The sequence below is a fragment of the Hyperolius riggenbachi genome, chromosome 3, assembly GCF_040937935.1.
Source record: "Hyperolius riggenbachi isolate aHypRig1 chromosome 3, aHypRig1.pri, whole genome shotgun sequence".
Lineage (NCBI taxonomy): Eukaryota > Metazoa > Chordata > Amphibia > Anura > Hyperoliidae > Hyperolius > Hyperolius riggenbachi.
This window is the reverse complement of record NC_090648.1, coordinates 240,862,269-240,885,789: the sequence shown is the minus strand read 5'-3', so window position 1 is coordinate 240,885,789 and position 23,521 is coordinate 240,862,269. Positions and strand designations below refer to the sequence as shown.

General features: G+C 46.0%; 1 protein-coding gene and 1 long non-coding RNA gene across 7 annotated transcripts in view; one reads left to right on the top strand and one right to left on the bottom strand.

The window, feature by feature from the left end:
* The window catches only part of LOC137563506 (carboxypeptidase A2-like), a 184,426-nt gene extending 163,904 nt beyond the window's left edge, over positions 1-20,522 (top strand). For all 5 annotated transcript variants that reach the window (XM_068276040.1, XM_068276041.1, XM_068276039.1 and 2 more), the window contains 5 exons: positions 907-1,017; positions 7,432-7,522; positions 10,223-10,422; positions 18,650-18,734; positions 20,291-20,522. In XM_068276040.1, the coding sequence (XP_068132141.1) occupies positions 907-1,017; positions 7,432-7,522; positions 10,223-10,422; positions 18,650-18,734; positions 20,291-20,478 (675 nt within the window). In that variant the 3' untranslated portion in view covers positions 20,479-20,522. The remainder of the gene's footprint in view (positions 1-906; positions 1,018-7,431; positions 7,523-10,222; positions 10,423-18,649; positions 18,735-20,290) is intronic.
* The window catches only part of LOC137563508 (uncharacterized), a 72,861-nt gene continuing 54,784 nt past the window's right edge, over positions 5,445-23,521 (bottom strand). Inside the window, exons 4-5 of one of the 2 annotated variants that reach the window (XR_011030366.1) lie at positions 9,947-10,049; positions 5,445-5,615 (exon numbers count right to left, since the gene is read on the bottom strand). This is a non-coding gene — a long non-coding RNA (uncharacterized lncRNA). The remainder of the gene's footprint in view (positions 5,616-9,946; positions 10,050-23,521) is intronic. The other variant, XR_011030365.1, reaches the window with a different exon arrangement.

Below are 23,521 nucleotides of genomic sequence, written 5' to 3'. Positions count from 1 at the left end.
TTTTACTTATGGCTAGCACGGTGACAGTACAATACATTTGGATAAGTGGAAAATGCAAAATAATTAGTAGTAAATAAGTGGTACATGGAATTAAAGAACAAAAACAAATTGTTGATATGGTTGTTTTGATGTTTATAATGTTTACCACTGCTGGTACGGTAAAATGCCACATTCCAACGAATTGCAGCACATACTCGCTGCTCTCGCCAGTCGCGACTCTGTCTCATCGCCGCAGGCGCCTCTTTCTGCCATCTCTGACGGCATAGTGCTGTCAGCCGTTCAGGAGCCACTTTCATTGGGTCCTGACGCTGTCTATCAATGGGAGCTAATGTGATTGGCTCTCTGTGATCACAAGGTCAGGAACCAATGAAAGCGCCTCCTAACCTGCTTACAGAGCTCTGCCGACTTATAGATCAGAGTTCCCCAACCCTGTCCTCAAGGCCCACCAACAGTACATGTGTTGCAGAAAACCACAAACATTCACAGGTGAGGTAATTAGTGTCTCAGCAGAGCTGACAACTACCTCTGTGGATTTCTACAAAACATGCACTGTTAGTGGGCCTTGAGGACAGGGTTGGGGAACAAAATGGCAGAGCAAGCGAATTGCGACTGGTTCAGAGTGGCGAGATCAGCAGTAATGGCAGGGACGCTTCATTCATCAGGACGTTGAATCTACGTCCAGTCAGAGCAGCAGCACCACCTGCTGGATGTAGATTGGTTCTGCGTCGGTCCGGAACCAGTTAAAAGGGGGATTCAAACAAAAGTAATTTTTTTTTTTGTTGGTCCTTCTGCCTATCATGTAGTTATGCTTTAGATCTGTAAACTAAAACAGAATAGGTCACTGACTGATTTACCACTGGTATGTTTTTAATGCTTGAATCTGTTGTTTTTGTTTTTGTTTTGAAGCTTGCCTTTGACTATGGAAATGATGCATCTGTGACCTCTTTGTTGAACAGTTATGATGTCTTCCTATTGGTGGTCACCAATCCAGATGGATACGCGTTTTCACACTCATCAGTATGTATATGGTCCTGGGTGGTGTTGGTTTCAAATCCATATTGTAATTACACTATTGTACAGTACATAGGGCTTCTAACTAGTACATTCGTTTTTTGATTCCAAGAATTAAGCTTTGTTTGGATAAAAAGGTTTTGGTGCAACATTTAATGCACATCATAATACAACCTTTCTGTTTCTGGAATAATTATTGTCACCTCTGTCATTTGGAGCTGTATCACCATGCACAGGAATAATTAACTGATTGCTATAACATTGTTAGACTAAATAGTTATTGTACAGATAATTCTCCTGAATTTTACCCCTGAAACGTATAAGCTCTGACCCAATCCCTTTATATTAGTCTGAAGTCTTAAACTCCCGAACACACAAATGAGGCAGGTCACCTGTCAGGCATGGGGACTCAATCCCTCAGGTGGGCCAATGCTGTACAGACACTTTTCTCTTGCTATGCGGGGGAGGTGGGCCAACACTGCGGCGCATGTGGCAGGCTAGGATGAGTGAGATTAACAATGCTCTTGGCCAAGTTTATTCGCTGGGCTGATTGCTGAGCAAGGTGTCAGGGGCCATTGTACTCTAGATTTTTGGCAGAGGTGGTCCTTATCAGCCTTCACATCCAAGCGTGTACATGAGGCTTTATTCTCTGAGTTTTTTAATACAAAAATGACAGGCAGTTTGACCTTGTTCACAAACACGCATTTCAAAATGTTTCAGAATGCCTTGCAGATTTGGCAAGCATTTTGAGCCATTTTTCCTGCTAACATTCAGTCCTATGGACCTTTCCACTGCTTTGAAATGTTTCAAAGTGCTTCATAACAGTATTTTTTTTAACGCCTAGAATTTGTTAAATGCCTGATGTAAACATGCCCTAACACTTTCTTAACCTTCTGGTCTTTCGCCAACTTTAACCTCTTTCTTCTGATAACCATAAACTTTAACCCCTTGCTAAACATTGCTCCCCAACAGTTAACCGTATGTCTAACTTTAAAGGGCACCTGAACTGAGAGGGATATGGAGGCTACCATATGTATTTCCTGTCGCCCTGTTGATCTTTTTGCAGCTAATCTAGTCTGACTTCAGTATGAAACATCTGATCTGCATTGTTGTGCAGGATCTATGGCTAAAAGTATTAGAGGCAGAGTATCAACAGGATAGCCAGGCAACTGGCATTGTTTAAAAGGAAATAAATATGGCAGCCTCCATAGCCCTCTGTTTGTGTCTTTTAACCTCTCCTCTAGCAAGTGTCTAACTCTAACACTGGCTTTTGACTTTAACACTGTTCTTAACCATTTCAATTATGCCTACCTCTAAGCTTAACCCTACTAAAGATGCTTACCGTAATCTTGCTACCCAGCATTCATGCTGCCAATATAAATGTGTAACTCCATTCAATAAAATATTTTATTTTTTCACTTAAAAAAAAAGTGTTGACCAGGTGGGTATTGCACATGTTGCATGTCTGCAAAAGTAAAGCCAACCCAATGAATTGAGTGCTGAAAAGTATGGTTTTCATTTTTCTGCACATGAAAGCACTAGGACCAATTCATATGCTTAAAAAATGCTTGTCCAGTGTTCTCCCCAGGATTTTTTTCCAGCCGGGTGGCATGAAAAAGTAGCCGGGTGGGAAATTAAAGGGAACCAGAGACGTTGGGGGAAAGGTTTTATACAATACCTGGGGCTTCCTCCAGCCCCATAAGCCTGGATCGCTTGCACGCCACATCCTCCGCTACCTGGATCTGCCGGTACCGGGTCTTGTCATTTCTGCGAGTCGGCCGGCGGACGCGGCCAATTGTCTGCATCACAGGGGGTCCCTCCATATACCTACGCGTGCGGCTGCAAACTGCGCAGCCGCATGCGTAAGGGTATGGAGGGAGCCCCTGTGATGCGGACAATTGGTCGCGTCTGCCGGAAGTGACGGGGCCCGGTACCGGCGATACAGGAAGCGGAGGATTGCGGCGTGGGAGCGATCCAGGCTTATGGGGCTGGAGGAAGCCCCAGGTATGTATAAAACCTTTTCCTATTTTTCCCTATCCTTCCTCTCTGGTTCCCTTTAAGGTCACCATGGGTGGGGAAGGAGGGTGATGTTGTCTGCTACTACTAGGTGAGAATGGAGAGGGAGGATCATGCTGGGTGCTGCTTGCTGGGGAGAAGAGTAGGTGGGGCACGCTGGTTGTTACCTGGTGAGGTAGTCATGCTAGCCACTGCTGATAGGGGTAGAGGATTACACTAAATGATGCTAATGGAGAAAGAGGCATCTTGCACTGAGTGGTGCTGTTTTGATGGGCAATCAGATAAAGTGCTGCCAAAGCCGGATTAATGCCAGAAAGGGGCTGTGGACAGGGTGACTAATTTAGGGCCAAAACCACACATCCCCACAGACTGTTTTGTTAATTCATTCAAAAAGTCTCACAATAATTTTGGCTGACATAGTAGTAGTAAACCCAGTGTAGACATGCTTGTTGTTTGTCTATGCTAAACATGCACTACAAAGGAACATAAAAGTGCTTGGGGGTTTCTGCTGTGGCTTCTACCCTTAAACAAAATCAAGTACTGGTAAGCAGACATACATATACAGGAAATACAGTATATAGAGGACAGAGGGGGGTTGAGTAGAAAAAGGTGAATACAAACTGAAGGGAAGAGGAATAGGTGTGAGTCTGGGAGGAAGATAGATTGTCTTTGAGGGACAGAGAGAGTGTGTGAAAAGGACTGGGAAAGGGGAAAGAAAAAAAAAGGAGGGAGAAAGTGTGTGAGAGACAGAGGAAAATGTGTAAGAGGGAGAGTGAGAAACAGACTAATGCAGAAAAGAAAATGTGAGTGGACAGCACACTGCAGGAAGTCTGCAGACTGATGTCCAGGACAGCTAGCTATGTAACCTCTCCGGGCAGAGCAGTGGGGGAAGGGAAGCAGTAGTAGCTAGCTGTAAAGTTTACTAATACCTGTCTTGAGAGACGGCAGCTGAGTCACAAGGATTCCTTTGCTGGGGGACCTTTACTGCTATCAGATAACCATCTGCCCTGCTGCTGCTCTCCCCGGCATGAACGAGCGCTGCAACACACTGTTCTCTATGTGCTCTGGTCCTCTGATCGGGGGAGGCTGGGGCACGTGCTGGGAAATGTCCTGCATGATGGGAAGACAGGAGGCCGAGGAGAGCCGTTCTCTGCACTACTCAGGCAGATCAGTGACTCAGAGGGAATACAGCAAGCCCACGTTCTCTCGGCTCTTTCCCTGTGTGCCCCGACCTCTTCAAAGCTCCCGCGGTCTGGCTTGTAATGTCAGGAGCTGAGGAGGAGGGCGGAGATTGTATCAGAGTGACAGCGGCCAGCTCCAATGCCACAGCCGCTGCGCACTTGTGCTGAATGAGTGTGGAGGACGGCAAATATGCCGTAGACAGGGATTAGTGATAGTGATCACAGCAGCCGGGCGGGGACTGACCACCAGCCGGGCGCTCCGCCCAGTTAAAAGGCTCTGGGGAGAACACTGCTTGTCCACCTCCAGGAACTCATAGGATCACATCATAAAACCAAGGGAATGCAGTTTGTGATCATTCAATAAAGTAACAAACAAAAAGGTTGCCCTTACTTCTCCACTTTCACAATCCTAAGACAAGCAGCACTCCTTGTTTTTCTCACCCAATATGCATATTTTCTAGCTCTCCATTGGTCAATGCCAAAAAAAAGTAAAATAAAAAATTATATACATAATGTAAACATTTGCTTTGAAACTAAACAAAAATCCTATTCCCCTGTAACAATTTATTCTCAGCAACAACCTGCTTATCCATGTTCAAAAATCATAAAAAAAACTCTTATCTCTTCCCCACCCCCCAAAATAAAATACATTGTATGCTCACCCATATGTATCACAGATTGCCCCCCAACAATATTGGGTGTATATACAGCTAACGTATAAGTGCTGTGCACAGATAGTGTATGGCAATTTTACCACGATTTATGCAATGCATGCTAAGTAACTGGTGTAACTTGCATTTCCTAAGTAACACATGCACTGCTAGAATATCATACATTGTGCTACTTGCTTAACATGAGTTACACTAGCAACACACATGCTACCTAGGTAATGTGAGTTGCGCCATTTGCACTATGTGCACTACCAGGGATGAGCGCGAATGCTTCTGGCAGTCTTGCAAGAATTTCCTTAAACTTTGGGTGGTTCTGCAAACTTCCCCAGAAACCGTTAAAGTGTAACTAAACTCAGAACTTCTCTGCTCTAAAAGTTTAGTCACAGCATGAAGACCTTTAAGGGGAGAAATAATTATTGATTACAATTTATAGAAATTCCTCAGCAAGGCTTGGTGTACAGAGGAGCCAGAGTAGAATAAAAACGTTTAAAAACCGTCTAAAAGAGGGGGATGTTCAGGTGGACTTACCTCCCTCAAAAATATAAAACTCAATTGAGTCACAATATATCAATACAAATATTTTATTTAACTCCACTGAATGCAACGCGTTTCGCAGGTGTGGTCCCGCTTCATCAGGCAAACAGGAGCATAACTCAATGGGTCTAAATGCAGAAGTGAGCGCCTCTGTCTGTTATTCCCAGCTATGGATAAAATCCTTTTCTTTTCTTTTTTCTGGCTAAAAAAAAAACAAAACAAAAAAAAAAAACAGAACCGTGAATCTCTTCAACAACTAAATGCGGAAATTCCATTATGTGCTGTACAAGAGTTCAGGTCTACTTTAATTACCTGCTAGGGTTTCCTATCGGTCAGTACACTTTAAAAATGTGCCTGCTCATGCCTGCTGGCATAATTACTGCTTGCACATGACCATTTTACCACACTTTGCTGTACATACTCAACTGTCCCCTTATTCAAAGACTTTTGCACTCCCGAGTTCACAAAAAAAAGAAACGAAATGACTCTAGGCCCATTTTGTAATGCATGTACCAGATTTCCCATCAGAACGTACTGTCTCAGGTGAAACAAATTTTGATTAGAGGATTTGCTTTTCCAAAACTATTTGTATTCGTAAATATTTCTTTATACCATTACATAAAGTATTTAGAGGTCCAAACCGGTCACAAAATGTAGGAAAATCAACATAGAGCACTTATTAGGGTTTGTTCACACTAAGGTCGTTAGCGTGATTTTTTTTATTTTTTAAGCGTCTGCGATTTTGAAAATCGCCCTAAAAGTGCCTGCACAATGATTCTCTATGAGAGTGTTCACATCTGAGCGGTTCGATTACGATCCGCTCACCAAAGCGCTGCCTGTACCATTTTTGGGGTGATTTGCCTTAATGGAAGGTATAGGGAAATCGCAAAATGCTTGAAACCGCTTTGTATAGCTATTTCCCCAGCGCATTTAAGAATAAATACATTGTATTTATTATTTTCTGGGTCAAAGAGTTCACTTCCTGACTTACGACAGGAAGTGAAAAAACAAATCTTTCTGCAAAAGCACTTAAAAAAAAGTTTTACAAAAAATGGCAATGCACAGGTAAGCAGCGGGAGGCATTAAAAATAATCGCACACAAAATCGCAAAACACTGGCATCAGCGATTTCGATTTTAGATGTGAACAAGGCCTTACTCCTGCCCTCCCAAATCCTCAAAAGAACCAAAAAAATCACTTGGAAATTATTTTGAGAAAACTATTGTTTAAAGGGACCCTGAGCAGTGCCGAGGTCCTCCTGGCTCCTCTCCGTATGCCTCCGCCGGCCCCCGTTGCCGGTGACACCCGGGTCAGCTCTTCCTGGTTCCTGATGCTCGTCGTCATCACGGCAGCCGGTGTGACAGGTCTGCGTATATGCGGAAAACGGCGCATGCGCAGACCTGCCACGCCGGCCGCCGTGATGCCACCGAAGCGGACGGCGTGATGACAAGCGTCAGGAACCAGGAAGAGCCAGCCCGACACTCGGCCTGGGTGTCGCCGGCAACTGGGGCCAGCAGAGGCATACGGAGAGGAGCCAGGAGGACGCCGGGGGACCTTGCCGCCTACAGTGGGCTGGAAAAAGCCCCAGGTAAGTGTAATCTTTTAATTTTCGGCACTGCTCAGGGTCCCCACAGCAATTTTACCATAACTCATGGTAGTTATGTAGTGTGCAATGTGCATACTGCACAGTTCACGTTACCTAGCTAGCACATGTGGCTAGTGTAACACGCATTACGCAAAAAGCATAATATGCATTACCTAGGTAAGGCACGTTGCACAATTAGTGCAAAAGGTAATTTTACCACGTGTGTGTGTGTGTGTGTGTGTGTGTGTGTGTGTGTGTGTGTGTGTGTGCGTGTGTGCGTGCGTGCGTGCGTGCGTGCGTGCGTGCGTTAGTACCTCTAAGGAATCTTATGCAGTATTGACCAAAATTATTTGAATTTCAATCATCAATGATGAGATTTATATTTTGAACCACTTTGCTGGAACTTAACACCATTATTTTAATTTTTCTTTTAGAACCGTATGTGGCGTAAAACTCGTTCCGTAAATAGTGGTAGCAAATGTATTGGTGTTGACCCCAACAGAAACTGGAATGCAGGCTTTGGAGGTAAATACCAGTGTACACGTTATATTCACCATCCAGGTGTACCAAAAATGATTACTTGATGATATTCAAAAGTAATTGATATCCTAGTATTATGGAAAAATGTGAAATGTTAGCAATATGGATTTACTGTGTCATAAGGGAGCATTGGATGCAGCTGAAACCATAAATGTCTGTGTCACAATAAAAGGAAATCATGCTGTCTGTCAAGAGGCAAAAGGAAAGCATTGTGCCTTTTTTAAATTGACTACATGCATTAATTTCAAAATCAAACTTCCATGAACTGATACTTAACCGTACAGATTTTTTTTTTCATATTAAAGGGGTATCATACATAGGACATCCATCACAGATGAAACTTCAGTCATTGTATTAGAAAAACTCAGCTTAACCTCCTTGCCGGTCTAAAAAATCCAGCAAGGAGGCAGCGCCGCACTTTTTTTTAATTTTTTTTTTTTTTAAATCATGTAGCGAGCCCAGGGCTCGCTACATGATAGCCGCTATGCGGCGGCATCCCCCCACCCACTCCGATCGCCTTCGGCGATCAGAGTATGCAGGGAATCCCGTGGAGAACGGGATTTCCTGCAGGGCTTCCCCGGTCGCCATGGCGACCGGGCGGGATGACGTCATAGACGTCGTGACGTCAGAGGGAACTCCGATCCGCCCCTTAGCGCTGCCTGGCACTGATTGGCCAGGCTGCGCAGGGGTCTGGGGCGGGGGGGCGGCTCGGCACGGCGGGTAGCGGCGAATCGGCGGCGAGCGGCGGCGATCGCAACCTACACGCAGCTAGCAAAGTGCTAGCTGCGTGTAGGGAAAAAAAAATTATGCAAATCGGCCCAGCGGGGCCTGAGATCCTCCTGCGCAGGTTACCCCGAGCTGAGCTCGGGATAACCGGCAAGGAGGTTAAAAGACCCTGAGTAAAGGCATACACAATAAAAAATTGGAAGACAAGGATAATGGTAGTGGCTGGATACTATACTTGTTAAGGGCACCACCTTTGACATAGGAGACCAGGGTTTGAATCCTAGGGTTCAAAGGCTAGGGTCAGTACCTATTCAAAACAACAAAAAGTTCTGCTGTAATAGATAATTATACAAGTAAAAAGTGCTTAATCAAACATAAAATTATTACACTGTCTGGTTTAGATCAATAAACTATATAAATGGGTATCAATATCTTTTCGCTTTGTCTATTAAATTAAAGGTTTCATCCTAGTTCGCAGTGCTCAGTTGAGTTGCAGAATAATTCTGCATGTCCGCTCACTGCCCATACAGTTCTGTGGGGCTTTTGAACATACTGCATTGTAATGGATCACATTGTTCTAACTCGCTACATGCAGGCTTTGTATTAAAGGGAACCTAAACTGAGAAGGATATGGATTTTTCCTTTTAAAAGAATACCAGTTGCCTGACTCTCCTGCTGATCCTGTGTCTCTAATACTTTTAGCCACAGCGCCTCAACAAGCATGCAGATCAGGTGCTCTGACTGGTTAGCTGCATGCTTGTTTCAGGTGTGTGATTCAGCCACTACTGTAGCCAGAGAGATCAGCAGGACTGCCAGGCAACTGGTATTGTTAGAAAGGAAATATCCATATCCCTCTCAGTTAAGGTTCCTTTAAAGTCTATGGCCAGTCTCCATTGCAGTTCACACTCATAATGGGTGAGTTATGCAACAGACCACTGTGAATCCAGCCTTCATCTGTGTGATATTCTCTGTATGCAGAGAAAGCCATGTTGCTAGCATTAAATTCAAAATGAGCATACTTTTCATTAAACATAAAAATTCTCAGCTTAAACACTTGATGTGTCTTTAGAGAAGGTGTAGATTGAGGATACCATGCATTAGCTAATGCAAAAGATTAAAATAATTTATAATATATTTGAAATGTTTTGCAATCCGTTGTAATTATAGGACATCATTTTGTACCCAATTTGCTAAGGTATTTCCAGTGATCTCCAAGCAGCTCCAGTAATCAGCAATCATGCTGTAAAAGATTGCAGCCCTCTCTTTGGTCATATTGAACAAGTTCATGCAATTCTATCAGTCTCCCCTACGGAAGCCTCAGGCCTATCCTCCAGGGGTTGCTCTGGCAAGTGTACCACCTCTGTCAATTCAGTCTGAATTGCCAGAAATACTTTTTAAAATGACAGTTTGTGCCCGATTTGGATTCATGTTTAAACAGTGTGAAATGCTGAAAAGTTAGTGACATTTGTGTTATTGCACTCTGGAGAAGTTACAAATATTGGGGATTTTTTTTTTAATTCCTCTTGTTGTAGAGGTCACATGCAACTTGAGTTGGGCAAGCACTGATTTGCAGGCCTCTTAATAACCGTCATTTTGATTACATATGACTCACGCAAAAAGCCTAACTACTTCACAGTAGAACATTTTTTAAATGGCTAACTGCAGGTTTACTGGATCACTTACCATTTCCCTACTAGACCTGCTTGGAGGTCTCTGGAGATGACTCAGTAGATTGGCGCTATTATCTGAATACAATGCTAAAGCAAAACCGAACCATCACCTGGATCTAAGGTGAGAGGAAGAATAATGAAATTACATTTTGCTTGTTGGTTACCAAGTCCTCCTTTAACTGCTCTACTTGAAGAGTGTTTGATAATCCAGGCTGTACTACAAGTGTTTGTGGTCTGTGAATCTAAATAAGTAATATGCAGCAGTAATTTTACACAAATTCCCATCTAGGTCCAGGAGCCAGCACAGACCCTTGCTCAGACTCATACCATGGACCCAGAGCAGAATCTGAAGTGGAGGTGAAGGCAGTTGCAGACTTTATTAGGAGCCATGGCAAAATTAAAGGCTTTATCAGCATCCACAGCTATTCCCAGCTTTTACTGTTCCCTTACGGATACAAATGTACTAATCCTGCACACTTTACTGAGCTGGTAAGTGTAACATTAAAAACACAATGTTGTATACAGTGTTCTGTGTGGCAACATATTTCATGTTTGTAAGTGCAAATTCTTATTAGTAAAGCAGAACAGCCATACTGGTTTGATTATGTTCATCATCCTTGAAGATTGGGGTAAGCTAGTTTTCTTATAGGAGTGTATTCACAAAAAGCTAGTAAAACTGCCATGCACAGAGAGCACACAACAATGTTGCTGTTACTACTGCAAAAAGAGGTTGCGTGTTGTTGCACAATCTGTATTAACTAAGTAACTTTCACATTAGCAAGTAGCATAGCACGCGGTAATGTTCACATTACCTTGGTAACACTGGTCGGGCTAATTGCACAAGGTGTGCTAGCTCACTATTGGTAGTACTGGTAAAATAGCTGTGCACTCTAACAGCAGGTTAAACAGCTTTTAGTGAATATACCCCATAATTACATATGTTGAAGAGGAGGATCAGTGGATTGAGAGGGAGCGCAAAAACCCTTGAAAAACCTGGAGCACTTTGTTACCTCAGGTAAATATGTACTCTTTTTAAAATCCATTTCATTTGCTATAACCTGTTCTAATAGAAGAATGTTTCTAACTTTTACAGACTTGACACAAAAGGATTATTATTGCAACTGCAGATTAAACCTAATTTCCTTCCCAAGCCTTTTACTTAAAAAAATCTTAAAATGAACAATTTTCCCCCTGAATTTTCAGTATGGGCAATTTATATAAGGTTGTTATATTGTGTTCATGTAAACATGTGCCGCCGGTAAATGTGGTGCTAGAGATGGCCGCTAGTAGAATATCCGTAAAAATTACCGATATTCTACTAGTTAATTCCGATAGTAAAATATCAGTGATCTTTACCAATATTTTACTGTGACCTAATCTAACCTTACCCTCATATGAACCCTCCCTCTCAATGCCTCACCCTAACTGATCTTCCCCCTCCCCCAGTGATATGGAGAGTTCTTAAGACAGTATAAAATATACCTGGTCTCCCAGAATCCTCTGGAGGGAAGGATTTTGCATCACCCTAGGCCAGGGATGTTGAGCTCCACACACACTTTTGGCAGCTCAAATTCATTGATGAGACAGAATTAGGAAAGGTGTGCTTCATCAAGTAGAACACATTGCTACTTTCCTCGTGTGCATCCTAAATAGAGTTGGGCCGAACCTCCGATTTTAGGTTCGCGAACCTGGTTCGCGAACTTCCGCGGAAGGTTCGGTTCGCGTTAAAGTTCGCGAACCGCAATAGACTTCAATGGGGATGCGAACTTTGAAAAAAAAAAAAAATTATGCTGGCCACAAAAGTGATGGAAAAGATGTTTCAAGGGGTCTAACACCTGGAGGGGGGCATGGCGGAGTGGGATACATGCCAAAAGTCCCCGGGAAAACTCTGGATTTGACGCAAAGCAGCGTTTTAAGGGCAGAAATCACATTGAATGCTAAATGACAGGCCTAAAGTGCTTTCAAACATCTTGCATGTGTATACATCAATCAGGTAGTGTAATTAAGGTACTGCTTCACACTGACACACCAAACTCACCGTGTAACGCACCGCAAACAGCTGTTTGTGTAGTGACGGCCGTGCTGGACTGGTGCGCACCATGGCGAGAGTGCAGGTTTTGGTGGCTTTTACAGCCCATATGGTCGCCTGGCTGATGTAGCTGAATGACAGAACAGTGACTGTCCAGCTGATCAAATTTGGTCTGACCACAATGAGGCAACGACCTTATTATCGTGGGTGTGCCCCCCGAGACACTCATCTAGGCGCCGGTCATTGCTTCATTGTGATACGCAAGCCCCTTCACCACGGCAAGGTAATGATCACGAAGGGGAATGGGCGCATGTACATGCCTTTTCTTTTGTTGTTGCAGCTGCCCGCAGTGCAGCCAGAAAAATTAGGCAGTCGTGTACACGCACCCGAAAAATTATTACAGCGGCCGCTGCTAGCAGCGGCCTAAAAAATTCAGCAATCCGCCTGGAGTCCCGGACCCTGTTGGTGGTGGCGGAGAAGGTAGTCAAGCGGCCTGCAGGCAGACATGCTGTGTGGAGGGACTGGGAGCGACTTAGTCTTCTTGGTGCAGGCCAGGCAGCCAGTCACACGGCGTGCAGGCAGAGATGCTGTGTGTGCGGGGACTGACTTAGTCTTGGGGCGGGCAGCAGCCCTCCGGGATCCATGCCTCATTCATTTTGATAAAGGTGAGGTACTTAACACTTTTGTGACTTAGGCGACTTCTCTTCTCTGTGACAATGCCTCCAGCTGCGCTGAAGGTCCTTTCTGACAGGACGCTTGCGGCAGGGCAGGAGAGAAGTTGGATGGCAAATTGGGACAGCTCTGGCCACAGGTCAAGCCTGCGCACCCAGTAGTTCAAGGGTTCCTCATCGCTGTTCACAGCAGTGTCTACATCCACACTTAAGGCCAGGTAGTCGGCTACCTGCCGTTCCAGGCGTTGGTGGAGGGTGGATCCGGAAGGGCTACGGCGAGGCATTGGACTAAAGAACGTCCGCATGTCCGACATCACCATGAGATCGCTGGAGCGTCCTGTCTTTGACTGCGTGGACACGGGAGGAGGATTAGTGGCAGTGGTACCTTGCTGGCGTTGTGCCGTCACATCACCCTTAAAGGCATTGTAAAGCATAGTTGACAGCTGGTTCTGCATGTGCTGCATCCTTTCCACCTTCCGGTGAGTTGGTAACAGGTCCGCCACTTTGTGCCTGTACCGAGGGTCTAGTAGTGTGGCCACCCAGTACAGCTCATTCCCCTTGAGGTTTTTTATACGGGGGTCCCTCAACAGGCAGGACAGCATAAAAGATGACATCTGCACAAAGTCGGATCCAGTACCCTCCATCTCCTCTTGCTCTTCCTCAGTGACGTCAGGTAAGTCAACCTCCTCTCCCCAGCCGCGAACAATACCACGGGAAGGTTGAGCAGCACAAGCCCCTTGCGATGCCTGCTGAGGTTGTTCTCCTGCCGCTGTCCCCTCCTCCTCCTCCTCCCCCAAAGAAACACCTTGCTCATCATCCTCTGAGTCTGACTCGTCTTCTGCACACGACTTCTCTTCTTCCTCCTCCTCCCCCCTCTGTGCTGCCGCAGGTGTTGAGGAAACAGCTGGGTCTGATGAAAATTGGTCCCATGCCTGTTCCTGCCGTAACGGTTCCTGGTCACGCTCATTCACAGCTTCATCCGCCACTCTACGCACAGCACGCTCCAAGAAGTAAGCGTAGGGAATTAAGTCGCTGATGGTGCCCTCACTGCGGCTCACCAGGTTGGTCACCTCCTCAAACGGCCGCATGAGCCTGCATGCATTTTCCATCAGTGTCCAGTTGTCGGGCCAGAACATCCCCATCTTCCCAGACTGTTTCATTCTACTGTAGTTGTAGAGGTAGTGGGTCACGGCTTTCTTCTGTTCTAGCAGGCGGGAGAACATGAGCAGGGTCGAGTTCCAGCGAGTCGGGCTATCGCAAATGAGGCGTCTCACCGGCATGTTGTTTTTGCGCTGAATTTCCGCAAAGCGTGCCATGGCTGTGTAAGACCGCCTCAAATGCCCACAGAACTTCCTGGCCTGCTTCAGGACATTCGCTAAGCCAGGGTACTTTGCCACAAATCTTTGAACCACTAGATTCATGACATGTGCCATGCAGGGTATGTGTGTCAGCTTCCCCATATGCAAAGCGGCAAGCAGATTGCTGCCGTTGTCGCACACCACGTTGCCTATCTCCAGGTGGTGCGGGGTCAGCCACTCATCCACCTGTTTCTTAAGAGCAGCCAGGAGAGCTGCTCCAGTGTGACTCTCCGCTTTGAGACAAGACATGTCTAAGATGGCGTGACAGCGTCGTACCTGGCATGCAGCATAGGCCCTGCGGAGCTGGGGCTGTGTAGCTGGAGAGGAGAACTGCCACTCAGCCAAGGAGGAGGAGGACAGCGAAGAGCATGTAGCAGGAGGAGAGGAGGTGGCAGGAGGCCTGCCTGCAAGCCGTGGAGGTGTCACAATTTGGTCCGCTGCGCCCTGCTTGCCATCGTTCACCACCAGGTTCACCCAATGGGCTGTGTAGGTAATGTAGCGGCCCTGCACGTGCTTGGCAGACCAGGCATCCGTGGTCAGGTGTACCCTTGACCCAACGCTCTTCGCAAGAGATGACACCACTTGCCTCTCAACTTCACGGTGCAGTTGGGGTATGGCCTTTCTCGAAAAATAAGTGCGGCCTGGCATCTTCCACTGCGGTGTTCCGATGGCCACAAATTTACGGAAGGCCTCGGAGTCCACCAGCCGGTATGGTAACAGCTGCCGAGCTAACAGTTCCGCCACGCCAGCTGTCAGACGCCGGGCAAGGGGGTGACTGGCCGAAATTGGCTTCTTCCGCTCAAACATTTCCTTCACGGACACCTGACTGCTGCTGTGGGCAGAGGAGCAGGAAGCGCTCAAGGGCAGAGGCGGAGTGGAGGAGGGTGCCTGTGAAGGTGGAAGGGAGAAGGCGGCAGAAGCAGATAATGCACCTGATGGAGGAAGAAGAGGAGAAGGAGGGTGGCTTTGCTTTTGGGTGCTGCTGCTGCTTTTGCTCAGGTGGCCATCCCATTGCTGTTTGTGCCTTTTCTCCAGGTGCCTTCGTAAGGCACTTGTCCCTACGTGAGTGTTGGCCTTTCCACGGCTCAATTTTTGTTGGCAGAGCGAACAGATGGCTTTGGTCCGATCTGAGGCACACACATTAAAAAATTTCCACACCGCTGAGCCACCCTGGGATGTGGGCACTATGGGGAGCTCAGCAGCTGATGCTGAAGGGCAAGTTGGCTGGCTGTACATAGGTGGCGATACATGGTGCCGGACTCTGCCACCAGCTGTTTCTGACGAAGAGCTGCCCCAGCTTCTTTCAGCAACTTCTCACCTCCTACTACTCTCTGACTCCCCCTCTGAACTGTCCCCCTCTTCATCTCCTCTATTGGGAACATACAGAGGATCCCTATTACCGTCATCATCGTAGTCATCCTGCCCAGCTTCGCTTGCCTCAGACAAATCCAAACTTGCACCATCAGTAGGTCCTTCATCCTCCTGACACGTTACATCCATAGTGTTGCCGCGTAACTCAGACATATGAGCTGGTGAAAATTCATCTGGCTGTAACAATAATGGCTGTGCATCAGTGATTTCACCACTAAATAATTCTTGCGAAGTGTCAAATGCAGCGGAAGTGGTGCTAGTAGTAGCGCTGGTGGCTGAGCAAGATGAGGTGTTCTGTGTCGCTAAATACTCAACCACGTCCTGACAATCTTGGGAGGTGATGGGACGTGCCTTCTTCCGAGCACTGTACTGTGGGCCAGGTCCACACGAAATTACATTTACACGACCTCGCGCAGACCTGCCGGGCGGCCTTCCTCTGGCTCTGGCACTACCTCTTCCTCTACCTGTTTTGTCCATATCGGGTATGCACGGAGTGGTATATCACACTGCGTGCACTCACGTAGGTAGGTGGGTTCACTTAACTGCACAGGTATGCGCACTGATGCGGTGGGTTCACTGAACAGAACAGGTATACAGTGGCGGGTTCACAGAACAGGTATGCAGAGGCGGGTCCACTGAACAGAACAGGTATGCAGTGGCGGGTTCACTAAACAGAACAGGTATACAGTGGCGGGTTCACAGAACAGGTATGCAGTGGCAGGTTCACTGAACACAACAGGTATGCAGTGGCGGGTTCACTGAACAGGTATACAGTGGCGGGTCCACTGAACAGAACAGGTATGCAGTGGCGGGTCCACTGAACAGAACAGGTATGCAGTGGCGGGTTCACTAAACAGAACAGGTATACAGTGGCTGGTTCACTAAACAGAACAGGTATGCAGTGGCGGGTTCACTGAACAGGTATGCAGTGGCGGGTTCACTACACAGAACAGGTATACAGTGGCGGGTTCACTAAACAGAACAGGTATACAGTGACGGGTTCACAGAACAGGTATGCAGTGGCAGGTTCACTGAACACAACAGGTATGCAGTGGCGGGTTCACTGAACAGGTATACAGTGGCGGGTCCACTGAACAGAACAGGTATGCAGTGGCGGGTTCACTAAACAGAACAGGTATACAGTGGCGGGTTCACAGAACAGGTATGCAGTGGCAGGTTCACTGAACACAACAGGTATGCAGTGGCGGGTTCACTGAACAGGTATACAGTGGCGGGTCCACTGAACAGAACAGGTATGCAGTGGCGGGTTCACTAAACAGAACAGGTATACAGTGGCGGGTTCACAGAACAGGTATGCAGTGGCAGGTTCACTGAACACAACAGGTATGCAGTGGCGGGTTCACTGAACAGGTATACAGTGGCGGGTCCACTGAACAGAACAGGTATGCAGTGGCGGGTTCACTAAACAGAACAGGTATACAGTGGCGGGTTCACTAAACAGAACAGGTATACAGTGGCGGGTTCACAGAACAGGTATGCAGTGGCGGGTTCACCGAACAGGTATACAGTGGCGGGTCCACTGAACAGAACAGGTATGCAGTGGCGGGTTCACTAAACAGAACAGGTATACAGTGGTGGGTTCACTAAACAGAACAGGTATACAGTGGCGGGTTCACAGAACAGGTATGCAGTGGCAGGTTCACTGAACACAACAGGTATGCAGTGGCGGGTTCACTGAACAGGTATACAGTGGCGGGTCCACTGAACAGAACAGGTATGCAGTGGCGGGTTCACTAAACAGAACAGGTATACAGTGACGGGTTCACTAAACAGAACAGGTATACAGTGGCGGGTTCACAGAACAGGTATGCAGTGGCAGGTTCACTGAACACAACAGGTATGCAGTGGCGGGTTCACTGAACAGGTATACAGTGGCGGGTCCACTGAACAGAACAGGTATGCAGTGGCGGGTTCACTAAACAGAACAGGTATACAGTGGCGGGTTCACTAAACAGAACAGGTATACAGTGGCGGGTTCACAGAACAGGTATGCAGTGGCAGGTTCACTGAACACAACAGGTATGCAGTGGCGGGTTCACTGAACAGGTATACAGTGGCGGGTCCACTGAACAGAAAAGGTATGCAGTGGCGGGTTCACTAAACAGAACAGGTATACAGTGGCGGGTTCACTAAACAGAACAGGTATACAGTGGTGGGTTCACAGAACAGGTATGCAGTGGCAGGTTCACTGAACACAACAGGTATGCAGTGGCGGGTTCACTGAACAGGTATACAGTGGCGGGTCCACTGAACTGAACAGGTATGCAGTGGCGGGTTCACTGAACAGGTATACAGTGGCGGGTCCACTGAACAGAACAGGTATGCAGTGGCGGGTTCACTGAACAGGTATGCAGTGGCGGGTTCACTGAACAGGTATGCAGTGGCGGGTTCACTGAACAGGTATGCAGTGGCGGGTTCACTGAACAGGTATGCAGTGGCGGGTTCACTGAACAGGTATGCAGTGGCGGGTTCACAGAACAGGTATGCAGTGGTGGGTTCACAGAACAGGTATGCAGTGGTGGGTTCACAGCACAGGTATGCAGTGGTGGGTTCAATGAACAGGTATACAGTGGCGGGTCCACTGAACAGAACAGGTATGCAGTGGTGGGTTCACAGCACAGGTATGCAGTGGTGGGTTCACAGCACAGGTATGCAGTGGTGGGTTCACAGCACAGGTATGCAGTGGTGGGTTCACAGCACAGGTATGCAGTGGTGGGTTCACAGCACAGGTATGCAGTGGTGGGTTCACAGAACAGGTATGCAGCCAGACAGGAACAAGTTAAGCCTAACTAATCTTTCCCTGAGAGACAGTCTGCAGCAGCTCGCCCTACTCTCACTAACGCAGGCAGCACACGAGTGACCGTAATGGCCGCCGCTGCCTGCCTTATATAAGGGGGGGTGGGGCTCCAGGGGCTAGTGTAGCCTAATTGGCTACACTGGGCCTGCTGACTGTGATGTAGAGGGTCAAAGTTGACCCTCCATGTGCATTATGGGGCGAACCGAACTTCCGCAAAAGTTCGCCTGCGGGACGCGAACGCGAACCACGGAAGTTCGCATGGAACCGTTCGCAGGCGAACCGTTCGGCCCAACTCTAATCCTAAACACTGGCATGGATATGGCCCAGTCGAGGACTGGAGTTTGACACCTTTGGCATAGGCCAAGCATCACTGAGAGGCCATGGCTACATACCAATGTACAGAACTATAGACTGCCTCTAAATTTTCACACACTTTGCAAAAAATAAATATATATTTTTTCCTCTTCAGAACACAGTGGGTAAAGCTGCTGCTAGTGCCTTGACCTCTCTTTATGGTACCCAGTACACCGTGGGAACGATCTGCTCTACCATATGTAAGTGCAAGTTCTAAGATTATATAAGACCTCTCTAGAGCTATTGTTGGAGAAAGGAACAGTTGACCTGTACATAAATGTAATGACTTATGTTTGAAATACATTACATGAATTTACTGTTACTGAAAATGACTATACAGTGGTCAGAGTAAGTAATGAAAACACTGATGATTCTCTTAATAAATGTATTTCTAATCTGGCTATTGATAGGAACTTTACACCAGATGTTGGTTAGAACCCAAGTAATGTACATATAAAGAAATCAAAGCAAATATGTCCACAAATCAATTTTATGTGGAGCAAAGTGGAATGACACAGGAAATAAGAACTGAACACGCATACTGAAATGTAATACTTAGTAGAAAAGCCTTTGTTAGTAATGACCACTTCCAAAAGCCTCCTGTATGAATCAGCAAGTTGCATGATTTTTGTCCATTCTTTAAATCTTGAAGGTATTGGGTGTCTCTTCTATGAACGCTTGAAGTGTATCTGAACAGAAAAAAAAACACACTAGATACTTTGAGGGAAGCCTCTGGATAGTCTAGAGCAGGTATGGGCAAACTTGGACCTCCAACTGTTGAGGAACTACAAGTCCCACAATGCATTGCAGGAGTCTGACAGCCACAGTCATGACTCATAAAGGCAAATGCATTGTGGGATTTGTAGTTCCTTAACAGCTGGAGGGCCAAGTTTGCCCATGCCTGGTCTAGAGGCTTCTCAGTCTACTTACGCCCTTTCGTTCCTCTGCTGTGACCCTTTGAAAATGTTCAACTTTTCATGTGTTCAAGACTAAAGTCTGGTACACCTCCATCTTGATTGGCCAGATTTACCACTTCCTTGTATTTTTAGAGCTTACCTACACAATCTGCTCATAGTATTTAAAATCTGTTGGTTTCATGCTACATGGAGGTGGTAAAATTGGTCAGTGATTGGCCAATAAAAACTGCATGTGTCTATGTACCCAGATTCCATGTCATAACTTAATTCATGACATTTTTGTTTTGATTTCTTTGTGTAGTTTACTTGGTTGCTACTGGCATCTGGTGTAATCTTCATGTCATCAGCCCCATTAGAAAATGTTGACAAGTTAAATAATTATATTCCCCGCTGCTGTATTTTTCCTGATAAGTGTATATTAATGCAGAATTATGGGCTGGTGCCAAAACACATATAGTCTATGGCTGCTTAAATATCTTAGTGTCGGTATCTTATGAATAACTAAAACATCTTATGAATAACTACTTCAAATACCTTAAAATACAACTGCCTTCCATGACCTTAGTATGCCCGTCATGCTGCAAATAGCTAGCATACAGATGCAACCGTGCTAGACTTATATATTTGGGCTCATGTGTTCTGTCACCCAAAGCAAAATGTTTCCATCTTCATTCTTGTTTAAGGGAAGATTAACAAAACCCTCATTTATAACTGCCTACTAGGCGTCTAACCCGAACATGCTTTTTTTTTTTACCATGCTGAAAAGTAAACCTACATGTGGATGAGTATCTTGTTAGTCACAGGAATGATCTTGTCCTGATGATTTTTTTTTTCTTCAGATCAAGCTAGTGGAGGAAGCATTGACTGGACCTATGACATTGGAATTAAGTATTCGTTTGCCTTTGAGCTGAGAGATACAGGACGCTATGGTTTCCTTCTCCCAGCCACTCAGATCCTGCCAACCGCACAGGAGACCTGGCTGGGGCTGAAGAAGATCCTGGAACATATACGTGATAACCCTTACTAAACAAGGCAATAAAGAAATATGCACCTCAGTGTTTATAAATCAGATCTAAAGCATTCAACATATCATTTGGTGTTCTTAAAATAGGCGTTTTCAAAATGCTTTCTCTGCTTACAATTTACAATATTTTCTCTGACTACATAATTACTCACACACATTAATAAAAAAAAATCAAAATCAATCACACAATCAAAAAAAATCAAGTCTAGTGTCCTCATTCAGCGGAAACAAACTATAGTTCATTCAGATACTATGCAGGGAAGTGAAAAGAGAAGTCTGGGTAGCTCCACCTTTACACCACTGCTGCCTAGGCTCCTGCCCCCTGCGTTTGATTAACCTCTTGAGGCCTGCAGGGCTAACCCCCCCCCCCCCCCCTAGTGACCAGGCCATTTTTAGTAAAATTGGCCACTGCAGCTTTAAGGCCAAGCTGCAGGGCCGCACAACACAGCACACAAGCGATTTCCCCCCCCCCCTTTTCTCCCCACCAACAGAGCTCTCTGTCGGTGGGGTCTGATCGCTCCCCCATGTTTATTTTTTATAGTAAATATTATTGTTTGTGTGTTTTGAAAAAAAAAACGGTTTCTTTAAACCCTTTAAAGTCGTGTCTGTCCCCCAGTGCAGCGCTGCTGCTGATCGCAGCGCTGCACAATGTATATAGACGGCGATTATGCCGTCTAACAGTCTCCCGAGCGGCAATAGCCGCTCGGAGACTGAAGGCAGGGTGGAGCTCCGCCCCCCAAGCAGGAGATGCGTGCGCGCGATCTCCTGCATTAGCTGTCCCCAGGACTTTACGCCAATTGGCGTTAGGCGGTCCTGGGGCCGCCGAGGCCACGCCCACCGGCGTGACGTGGTCGGAAAGAGGTTAATAGGCCCTTAAGCTAGGTAACCGCAATTCTGTCTGAAAATTATAGTTTGTGACAGTCCAAAATGATCAAGATTACTTGCTTCAACTGTGGAAATTCCAATGTGTGTACTTAGCTTAAAGGATACCAGATGTAAAATAACCTAGAGAAATGATGGGGGGGGGGGCATGTAATGTTACCTGTTCTGATTCCTACTGCTCCCCCAATTCTCTTCTCTAACCCCTGCAGTCTACCTAAATGCCCCTCTGACAACCTTTTCCGGGTTGCTGAAACTGGGCACTACTGTGCAGTAGTGCCTGACTCCGGGGACCCGGAGAGGCTTTTAGGTAGACTGTGGGGGCCGAGAGGAGAACGTTTATCTAGGTTATTTCACTTCGGGTATCCTTAAAGTATACCCAAAATGACATGTAACATGATGAGATAGACATGGGTATGTACAGTGCCTAGCATGCAAATAACTACTCTGAGTTAAATATAAGGTATGTAAGTGGCTGACTCAGTCCTGACTCAGACAGGAAGTGACTACAGTGTGACCCTCACTGATAAGAAATTCCACTTTTTATCTTTGTTGCTCACAGAAGCCATTTTCTGCTAGGAAAAGTGTTTTATAGTTGGAATTTCTTATCAGTGAGGGTCAGTTAACATCAGTTGTATGCAAACTATTTGAGGGGCTACTAAGAGATACTATACATGACTTCATAGTAGAAAATAATCTTATTTCTCAGCATCAACATGGGTTTACTAAAGACAGGTCCTGTTTGACTAACATGCCCAGCTTTTATGAGGTAGTATACGCTAATGTGGATATTGGGAATGCTGTAGATGTGATATACAGGATCTTCTCAAAAAATTAGCATATTGTGATAAAGTTCATTATTTTGTGTAATGTACTGATAAACATTAGACTTTCATATATTTTAGATTCAAATACACACAACTGAAGTAGTTCAAGCCTTTTATTGTTTTAATATTGATGATTTTGGCATACAGCTCATGAAAACCCCAAATTCCTATCTCAAAAAATTAGCATATTTCATCTGACCAATAAAATAAAAGTGTTTTTAAAACAAAAAAAGTCAACCTTCAAATAATTATGCTCAGTTATGCACTCAATACTTGGTCGGGATTCCTTTTGCATAAATGACTGCTTCAATGCGGCGTGGCATGGAGGCAATCAGCCTGTGGCACTGCTCAGGTGTTATCGAGGCCCAGGATGCTTCGATAGCGGCCTTAAGCTCATCCAGAGTGTTGGGTCTTGTGTCTCTCAACTTTCTCTTCACAATATCCCACATATTCTCTATGGGGTTCAGGTCAGGAGAGTTGGCAGGCCAATTGAGCACAGTAATACCATGGTCAGTAAACCATTTACCAGTGGTTTTGGTACTGTGAGCAGGTGCCAGGTTGTGCTGAAAAATCAAATCTTCATCTCCATAAAGCTTTTCAGCAGGAAAATAATTTCCTGCACGCAGCTAGCACTTTGCTAGCTGCGTGCAGTCTCCGAGCGCCGCCATCGATTCGCCGCTACCCGCCGCGCCGCCCCCTCCAGACCCCTTGCGCAGCCTGGCCAATCAGTGCCAGGCAGCGCTGAGGGGTGGATCGGGATTCCTTCTGACGTCCATGACGTCATCCCGCCTGCCCGGGAAAGCTCAGCAGGAAATCCCGTTCTGTACGGTTTTCCTGCTTACTCTGATCGCCGAAGGCGATCGGAGTGGATAGGGGGATGCCGCTTGTCAGCGGCTATCATGTAGCGAGCCTTGGGCTCGCTACATGATTTAAAAAAAAAAAAATTAAAAAAAAAGTGCTGCGCTGCCCCCTTGCCGCCAGAATTGTAACGGCAAGGGGGTTAATGACCTAGTAGATGCAGTAGTGAGCAATGTTGCTATTTTTGCAGATGATACAAAATTGGGATGAATCATCAACTCTCAGGAAGATAGTGTCATATTGCAACAGGATCTGGATAGGATGGCTATATGGGCACAAGTCATGCATTTTGGTCATACCAATGGTCTAGCACCATACAAAATAAATGGGATACAGTTGGGGACATCAAACTTGGAGAAGGACTTAGGAGTACTCATCGAGAACAAGTTAAATAATCGTACTCAATGCCAAGCCGCTGCAGCTAAAGCTAACAAAATTTTGGGATGCATTAAAAGGGAAATAAAAACTCGAGATGCTAGCAT